We start from the raw sequence: 9,629 nt of genomic DNA, 5'->3' as shown, positions 1-9,629 counted from the left end.
AGCTCTGAATTTCCTATCCATAGTGAAGTTTTTCCATTCTTCTCATTCTTTTTATTGTTCTTCTATTATATGTCATTTCATATTTTGTTTATTTTTAGAAAAGAATACAAATAAAAAAATAATCATATAAAAGTAAAAAGATCAAGAAAATGCAAAACTTATTATCACCAGATACAAGCTTATGCTTCAAAGAAAATGAATTTTCAGATCGCAACTTCAATGTGGATAAATTTGTGGCGAAATGCAAAGACCGTGTTCCTATGAGTAAACTGCGTGAAGATTTGGAGGCTCATTACAAAAATATTCAACACGCTTTGGTGGAGCTTATCAATCGAGATTATGCTGATTTTGTCAGCTTATCCTCTAATCTGGTATGGTAATATTTATACGAACAAGAAAAATAGCCACATTCTTTTCACCGTTCAACATATTAGAACAATAGTGTATATCTGAGCAATGGACAACATAGCAAACTATTTCTCACAAATTCCTAAATAATGAAGAGACAGTCTTTGATATAATCATACAAAATCTAACAATTTTTACACTGCACGAAAAGACTAAATAATAACTATGGAAGTAATTTAGTATCATTTGTTTCGTTTTTTAAGTTACCTACTTATTGTACTTTGCTTTTTAGATTGGTACAGATAAAACGATCGGAAACTTATGTGGTCCTCTTGATCAATTCAAAGAACAAGTCCTGGTATGTTAAAACCCGCCAAATCTCCCAAACAGAGTTCCCGCCAAATTTAATTTTTCCCGGCATCCGCCAAATTAAATTCCTACCAAATTTAAATTATTGTTCTCATTTCCAAATGCATGTTATTTCTGGCTTTAAAGTAGGTTTTTTCTTGATTTAATAGCGTGTTTGGACTAAAAATATCCTTCATCCACAAATTAGATGCCCTTTGAAAAACTTTTTTCGCCATCCGCCAAATTAAGTTCTGTCTCGGCCAATTAGATGAAGTTAACCACCTGAAACAGCTATTCAAAACACTTAAACTAATACACATGCAGTACACCGAAGCTGTATTCACGAGAAAATCATTTGGTACTTCTTGTATGTTCTCGACCAACGAAAGTTCTTTTAAAACCACAGTAACATTCACTGTTATATTTAACAGGCAATCCAAAAAGACTTAAAAGGAGCACTAGATGTTGTGGAGAAGAAACTCGAACAACGTCGGAAAGTCCGTGAAAAGAAGGTAATGTAAGATCGAAAATCAAATAGTCCTAGTTCACTGACTAAAAGATGACTTCCTTGTCCATCTATTGGTCGGGAAACTGTCTCTGTGGTTGCGCAAATGCTAAAGGCTAAAGAAAATCTTTCAAGCTAAACCTATGAATACCCGATGAAATTCTTTTCATAGAGTTGCTTGCATCATTTGATAACCGTTGTTCATTCAGTGGAGAAGATCGAAAAGACGTTAACGGCAGATCTCAAATCTCCTGATATGGAAATCTTTATGCACGAAGACAAGTAAATAAGCTGTTTTATTCGTATTGAGAAGTAAAAATGTTCGCTTTTTTGACAAGGATTGCTATTGCAATATTACTTTTTTATCCAATTTCTTGCCTCTTGTATCTATTTATTGAGTTTATCCATCCAAACTTTTAGGTGCTAGATTTTTATTATTTTGACAATTATGATACATTAGCTTGATAAATGAAAGCTCAATTTTACTGGTTCTTTCTGTTCCAGAACTCATCCCGGACATGTTCTTGAGCGAGTGGCAGGTGAATTCAACCAGCTACAATTTCACGTCAATCAAAGTAAAGGCCATCCCATAATCGAATCTATCAAACCTGTAAGTTTTAAAAATGGTTTACCATGTGATATGGTTTTTGCTAAAAATTGCTTAATATCAGATTCAGGCGTCCTTGTTAATATTGTTTCCGCAAAGATGATTGATTTGACAAAAGATTATTCTTGGAAGCTAAACATTCAGATAAAACCGGGAAATCTGTAGATTAAAATTCACCTTACAATAAGCATCGCATTATTTTTTCTTTCAGAGAGTTGCATTAATCACATCCAAACTTCAAGAGAATCTGGAAACTACTTTCGAACAAGGAATTTCCAGCAAAGACATCGAACTTATATCGCGGTGTTTGCGTACGTACGCTCTCATCGATAAGACGTCTCACGCCGAGGAGATGTTCAAACATCATGTTGTCAAACCGTTCGTGGATGAAGTCATTAGCGAAACGTACCTCGATCAACACGGACTGGAAGGAATTTGCACAGACCTCTTAAAGTTCGTTGAAGATGAATGCCAAATGATAATCGAGCTGACGTCAGTAGAAATGCTGAAAAATGACGTAACGGTCGCCACGGCAACCCAAGATGCAGATGGAAATAAAGGTCACACAGTGAAGGGGTTCGATTTCTTAGTGAACAGCGTGTGGGTTGAGATCGCTCAAGCCTTTGAAGAGAATTTACCTCTCATCTTTTCACCGGGAAACCCAGACAGCTTTTTAGCAGTAAGTTGTGTACTTTCAGATTATATTATATATGGAATCTTTGTAAGGAGTTATTCGCTTTCTGGCGATTCTTTGTTCAATTGGGCATTGTTGCTGATGAATGGAGATCAGTTTAAGATTCCTAATGAAGAGTACATATGTCCAATATAACTTTGCGATTGATTTTCTTTTTCACAGTGAGAGGTATGGGACATCTGTGCTCACCATCTTGTGTTGTAACTGTTTTATTATTGTTCGACACAGTTGCCTTTTTTGTTTGAAAGACTAGTCAGATGTTTGTATCCAGCTGATTGCGATTATGTCCCGGGTTTTTTAACAAAAGGTCAACAAAACTTTCCATTGAAATTTCTTTTGGTCTGATTTTATAATTTTTCTCTGATGTACTCGATTTTTCCCATATTTCAATTTGTCAGTCGATCACAGCAACGCAGTACTATATTACAACCTTCGTTCGAAATCTGATATTACTTAAGAATTTTGGAAAACTCCTGGTAGGGACAATGTACGATAACTACCTCTCCACCACGCAGACAAACACCACTGTCATTTTGCTCCCTGGAAAGAACACCCCATCGATCTTCCTCGCTTTCGGGATCATGGGAAACTTCTTGGTCATTCTCTACTTCTTGAAAAGCAATTATGGTCAAATCAAAATAATGACGTCATCACATTTTCTGACTATCCATCTTGCCATAGCTGATCTCACCACATGCGTCACTGGTTTCGCCCTTTTGTTATCAACACCACCCGAACAGCCGCCCAAATGCAGATTGTTGAAATTGCTGGCTACTGAGATTTGCCCTATGATTTCTGTTTGGTCGCTTGTTGTTTTGACTTACGATCGATTTCGAAGTATAGTGCAACCGTTCAATAAGAAAATCACTAAATTGAACTATGCGTTGATTCTTTTGCTGATTCGTGTTTCCATTGGTCTGATTAACTCACCTATCGTGTATGATTATAGCCCTGAAGCACAGTCCTTGGTCGATGAAAACGAGCAGAAGAGAGAAGAATGCGAGCTAGATTTCTCGCAATATTTAATCAGACAGGTTTTGAAGTTATTTTTCCAATGCTTCTGTCCGTCACTCATCATGTGTCTGCTGTACTCGCTCTCCAAACGAAAACAAGAATATTTCAAAGATATCTTACCTTTCGTGGAGGCTAGCAAAAGAAGAAATGGCATTGCAACCGAGACACTGAAATACCTGATCCTTCTTTACGTCCTTTGTTTTTACCCTTCCTTTGTTATCCAAACTGTTTTGAAACTTATTTCAAAGATGACCCAACTATCATTGACTTCACAACAAAATTTCAAACTGTTCGAAAACTTGTCTGGTGCATTCATCTATATTAACAGCATCGCCAAGTTTTTGATCTATGCCAATGTTATCATTGGGTTTCGTAGTTTCTTATTGAGTATTGTGACTTTTGGAAGATTAGGTGTTTAATTTGTACTTTAATTTTAGCTAGGTTCACTGGTTCAAATAGTCTAGAATGTCTTATATTTAATTTGTATTTTTTTTCGGCTTATTGGTCAGTTTAACCAAGTTGAAAAGATGTTTTTATCCAACATGTAATTTTCATCATTTCTTTAGCCCAGATTTAACTCGTTGTTTCGAAACATAAAAAACATGACCCACATAAACTCTGCTTATTTACTGCCGGTGTTTCATCACCTTAAAAATAAAGATTTTGTGGTGAAATAAATATAAAACGTCACTTGTCTTTTAAATTATCTCTTCAAAATTAGAGTGCTCTTTACCACTGAATACAGAGAGAATTACTAAAAACAGTACTTTTTTTTGAACAATACCGCTGGGTTCATACGTCATTGGTGCAATTATCAGTTGGATTTTTAGTTTCTTTTAATAAAGTAATACATGTTTCTTTTCTTTCAGCGATACAAAACAATGATGGGATTCATGGACAATTTCGAAGAACAATGTATGACACCTGAGTGCTTCAAGGCCTTACGAGGCCACCCCGGATACCATTCTTTCATGGTCAAATGGAGTCTACCGGTTTATTTTCAGATCAGGTACAGTATTGCATAAATCGAGCGGAGACTTTCGAAAATTTTCTATTCAAGAAGAGCAAATTAATTAATAGCTAAATAGTTGAATAATTACTCCTTCAATAGTATCGTCTCAAACACGCAAAATGTGAAAGGCAAGAAAAACTTATCCAAAACAAAACGAAAACTAAAAAATCCTAACTGAATGAAAAAAATTAACAACGTTTTTGAGGCGCAACAATATTCTTAGAAGATTTATAAAATTTTGCTAATTTTAGCCTTGTGACTCTTATGATAAAAATTCTCATAAAAACTGTGCACTACGTCGGACTACGTTTATTTCCGTTGGTACTTCTCTCTACTCTGAAAAAGCCCGTAATAGCCTTCTCATTCTAAAGAAACCATATGTAAATTTAATCCTGCAAAACGAAATATCTCAAAAAGAGGAAATTTTTACGTGTCTGTTCTACGTAGATTCTTTAAAAAAAAGATTATAACATTTTTGATAAACAAATCCCTCGTCAATTTGTTTAGGTTTCAAGATATAGGAGGCGAGATTGAAATGTCGGTGGATCGACCCAATGAAAAATCTCCTGAAGGTAATAGCGTTTTACAGCTCTCCTCGTCTCGAACCATTCCTTCGAAATGACGGTTAACTGACACTGCTATCTTCCCTTTATAAGAACGTACATCATGGAAATACTTCCAACATAAATATAGTCTTGTAGTCTTGTTACCAGGATAGGACCTAACTAGGCCATACTACCATTTGGAAGAAAAGAAGTGTTCATTTCACTTTAGTTAAGAAAAAATTGGTAATTTTCCTCTCATTTTTGTTACAGATCTTTTCATGACAAATATTGTGGGTACTTGTTGGAATAGTATCAAAAGATGTTGGTGTGATGAAGTTTATATCGCACCACTCAAAGGGAGGTTCTGGAAGCTTACTTTACAAGTAAGATCATTCACTCAAAACTGCTTCTTTTCTGTTTCGGTCACTACTTAACTTTGAACAATTTAGAATAATAAAGTGGCCTTATTGAAAATCGCTTCATTTAGGGGTATAGATACACTGGTATATCGTTCCCTTGATTCGGAAACTCTCTACCGGATGAAAATTTTTTAGCGACAAACGGCCCGTAAGTAACGTTGAAGTAATTCAGAGTTTGCATTGCTTTTTTAGATATCCAATCGTTTATGTATATTCTTGAAAAACATTTCAGAGAAAAAGGTTCGTGTTTTTTACTCATCCATAACTTACTTCATAGTTATATTTGTTCTGAAGTACCTGAAGAATTTTTCCCGGAATGCTAGGGGGGGGGGTAAAAAGGTAAAAAACTTCTACTAACCCTGATCTGAAAGACACTGTACAACTATACTACAAAAATGTTGAATATAAAACATCATTTTTCACAGGATGAAAAAGAAAGGTTAACCATCGAAAATATGACTTTACTTCTCGGCGATTCTTCTTACTTCAGCAAAAAGGTATTGTTAATGTTATGAAGAGTGCAAGCTCACAGGTCGATACGAACTTCCTTATATAGCAAAGTTCCCATAATAGTTACAAATTATCCTTCAAGGTGTCTACACAGTACAAATGTATTTTAGTGATCTGCGAATTGAGACTACATACATACCTTACTAATTCCAGGTTAATATTAAACTCGGTGGCTGACAAAATTTGTTGGGATTTTGCGTATTGTGATCAAGTAGTAATATAACTTGATTGTATTTAATAAGACTTCCTTTCATTTTGCCATAGTTTGGTGATTACTTCAAAGAAAATATAGTTTCAAAACTAAACGATTCTGCATCCCCTGTCAACTTAAAAGGTTGTAAAGGTAAGAATCCGTTCTTTTTTCGAAACATATTTTACTAATAAAAGTAAAGGACTTCAATTATCGGTGACAATATGTTTTACTCCTCCCAGATTATGTGTCATTGCCTGCGTTTAACCACTACTAAAAAATTAGTAGAGTACAGCCCAGAGTGCAGACCCGTAAAAACAGTGTCGGCAAGTTTGGTATTTTACAGTTTTCCTTGTGTTTTTTTTTTTAGATTCAGTGGACGAATGTATAGCTTCTTTACACATAGCCTGCGATTGCTTATGTCTTTATATGGTCAACAGGCTAAGTGATGAAGGTATTGTACAACTGGAAAATGTTAATAACGTACCAAGATTATTTCGCCGCACGAATAAAGAGGTAAATTGTCGATATTAGCAAGTTTATGCATGTGTGTTTTTCTGCGACGGAAACGGAGAGGACCTCGGTTACCGTCCCCGATTTTGGGTCAAAACTTGAGGATTGTATCAAATCGCTTCAGTCACTCTGCCGGCCTCAAAAGTGCTAATAAATAAACTCGTTTTAATTGTAAAACACTCGAATCTAAAAAGGTTTAGGCTTTTACGGTTATCTTTTGAAAAAAGTTTTGTCTGTTTTCTAGCTGTCTCTTTTTTTTTATGGATCCCATTTCCACGAAACAAAATGGAATGGCGTTAAAGAGCAACTTTTTAAGGAAATTACATCTCAATCAATAAATGAAAGTTGATATTTGTTTTTCGTTCTCCGCACTTTTGTGTATAGTATATTCATTTCGTCATCATTACGTCATCTCTAACAAATCATGTCAAAAGACTTTCACTATCACACTATCATTTTCTCGCTCTTTAGCCACCTACCACGCCATCAAGTTACATTCAATCGGCTTTCCAATCTCTGGAATCGTTCAAATCAACTTCGAGCACTTTAGATGTGAAATATCAAAAGAAAATTACTGAAGATACTGCTCACACCATGCTTTCTAAGTATGATGAAATTCTCATGCCCTGCTTATTTTCGTATACACCAATTTCATGGGAAGCCATATTCATCTAACTCTGCTATTTGAATATTTCTATATTTTGAGCTAAAATATCGGTCCTCTCAGCTGGAAAATAATTCGAATCTTTCTCTAACTCGAAGACAGTTTTTGTTTTTTGGTCTCTTGAAGATCGAAATAGAGAAAGTCAATTGTACTTTTCTGTTAACATATCATCCTATTGGAACTATAATTCTCATTGAACGCCCAATTCTCATTTTTGCGAAGGGATTTCTCTCATCTTTAAACTGTTCTTTCGCCTTTCACAGATTCTACAATTCGGTGAACGAGCTACTGACATCAATCAAGAAGACTGAAGACAGCTTGCTCCGTCTGAAACAGCAACGAATGGCAGCCGCTGGACAATCGAGCCCAATCCTGGCAAACAAGGCCAGCGAGGCATCAGATGAGGATAAGATTCGAAAACAGTTGCTGTTAGATGCTCAAGAATTCGGTGTCCAGGTAGTTTATCTTTGCTTTTCTTCCTCCAATACTAAATAATCTACAGACTTTTTCATGTACACAAGATGTGAACTGTGTAGACTCATTGGATAGTTCTTGTTATGACTTTTCAGATACCTTGATGTAAATATACTGTGCCTTTATGAGTTGATTGACCCAGTATCAAATTTATACAGTATTTTTTAAATATTTTTCAAACGAGTAATAAACCATGTGTTATATTTTATTTTTTTATCAGATGGAGAAACTTGGGCTATCACTAGAAAATGAAGAATACAAAAAGCTGAAAAATGTCACTGAAAAATCCTTACAAAAGTGAACGGTATTATGATTTCAACGTTTAATGTCGGGATATCCTCGCAAAGGACTCGTATCTAAAATGGTGGAATTGAATCTTGAAATACGAGTCGAGATAACGAAGAAGGATACTACAGTATGTGGCCCCCAAAACGGCGATCAAATTTGAAACTTCTCTCAAATCTGGAGGAAAAGAGATTTTACAAAAATTTTTGCTGCATGAAAACCTTTAACATCTCTACTTTATTTCCTGGAAGTTCTTTTTCAAAATTTTCAATTTCAACAATATTTTTCAATCGCTTAAAGATAGGTAGCTTTTTTCTAATGGCCCCCAAAACGGAGGTTTGAAATTTTAGCGATTTCTCGAGATATCTTTAAGATATGAATACAAAATTTTGACCATAGTTTTGAAATATGATTAAGAGGGTTTTGGGCATAAATTTATTTGATAAAATTTTTACAGTATACCACTGGTTGTCAAAATGCAGGTTTGGGGCCCCCAAAACGGAGGTATAGCTAAAATCAAATTATTAAGCCCGGTGGTAAAAGGGGGAAAACTATGAACATATTTGTGTTTTCCCTTAAATTTACGAGCCGATGGATGTAAAATTTATGATTTTTATGAAATATTTCAAGATTTTCAATATTACAATGTCCAAACTGAAAATTTAGAAATTTTCAAAATGACAATTTTGATTTAACAACGTCTTAATCAAGTTCTTGAAAACTAATCTCTTTTGAAAATAGTTCCATTCATGTATGGAATAAGCTGTGAAAATTTTAGAAAAAAAGCTTAACTGAAACTGAAAATATTAAGCTTTAAAGATATTTTTCTCCTATATTTTGCAAAAAAATGACAGAATTTGCCGTTTTTGCTGATTCAGCGAAAAATTTTATATATAATGTTAATTTTTTGTTGTAAATTATTAACTCAAGGTGATAGGTATAGAATTCCAAGATTTTTTGCTTTTTCTCATATTTAGAATTTTCGGTTTTGTCAATGCTGATTCTAGGGCTCCAAAATACTGGTTGACCTTCAAGATGCTATATCTTTTACCCAGCCTCTAAAGTCACAGATGTATTTGCATTTTCTGAACGGCATTAGGTGTAGAAAGTTTCCTATACCCCATTTTCATAACTTATTTTCAATATCCAAGGAGCTAGAGTGAGTTATATGCAATTTTTATCTAATTTTGGTGTTAAAATATTTCCTTTAGACGCAAATATGTTATTTTGAATCCGTCTCAAACCAGCAAAAACATGCTCATTTTTAAGTATAACCATCATTCTTTCAAAATAAACAAAAATCGTTTAATTCTGATAAATCTACAAGTCAGAATCTTCTTTTTTATGAAAACCTCTGTTTTGGGGGCCGTCTCCGTTTTGGGGGCCATATACTGTATAGAAGAAGACTTTTTTCGATTTTCTGTTCGAAATCTTTTACTCAGACTTAATTAGTTACGATTGGATTGTCGTTTTTTGGTTTGGGAACTAGTTTTTGTTTTGT

General features: G+C 34.6%; 1 protein-coding gene across 1 annotated transcript; it reads left to right on the top strand.

The window, feature by feature from the left end:
- Positions 1 to 96: 96 nt before the first annotated feature.
- LOC136823233 (conserved oligomeric Golgi complex subunit 2-like) lies at positions 97 to 8,226 on the top strand. Its single transcript, XM_067079414.1, has 16 exons — positions 97 to 371; positions 641 to 706; positions 1,128 to 1,208; positions 1,374 to 1,483; positions 1,706 to 1,811; positions 2,020 to 2,487; positions 4,386 to 4,525; positions 5,036 to 5,100; positions 5,344 to 5,456; positions 5,685 to 5,732; positions 5,918 to 5,989; positions 6,267 to 6,355; positions 6,558 to 6,708; positions 7,177 to 7,310; positions 7,633 to 7,825; positions 8,064 to 8,226. The coding sequence occupies exons 1-16, from the start codon at positions 150 to 152 to the stop codon at positions 8,142 to 8,144; spliced, it is 2,139 nt and encodes a 712-aa protein (XP_066935515.1). The 5' UTR covers positions 97 to 149; the 3' UTR covers positions 8,145 to 8,226.
- The last annotated feature ends 1,403 nt before the right edge of the window (positions 8,227 to 9,629 follow it).

Source organism: Clytia hemisphaerica, unplaced genomic scaffold (genome assembly GCF_902728285.1).
Source record: "Clytia hemisphaerica strain Z4C2 unplaced genomic scaffold, Clytia hemisphaerica genome assembly, whole genome shotgun sequence".
Classification (NCBI taxonomy): Eukaryota; Metazoa; Cnidaria; class Hydrozoa; order Leptothecata; family Clytiidae; genus Clytia; species Clytia hemisphaerica.
The sequence above is the reverse complement of the archived record's forward strand: the minus strand, read 5'-3'. Positions and strand labels throughout refer to the sequence as shown.

What these genes read in the sequence shown, in the direction of transcription:
- LOC136823233 (XM_067079414.1), top strand. Translation starts at nt 150, where the DNA reads ATGCAAAACTTATTATCACCAGATACAAGCTTATGCTTCAAAGAAAAT. An exon ending in TCAGCTTATCCTCTAATCTG is followed by an intron (nt 372 to 640) that starts GTATGGTAATAT and finishes TTTGCTTTTTAG; the next exon opens with ATTGGTACAGATAAAACGAT. An exon ending in CTCAAGAATTCGGTGTCCAG is followed by an intron (nt 7,826 to 8,063) that starts GTAGTTTATCTT and finishes TTTTTTTATCAG; the next exon opens with ATGGAGAAACTTGGGCTATC.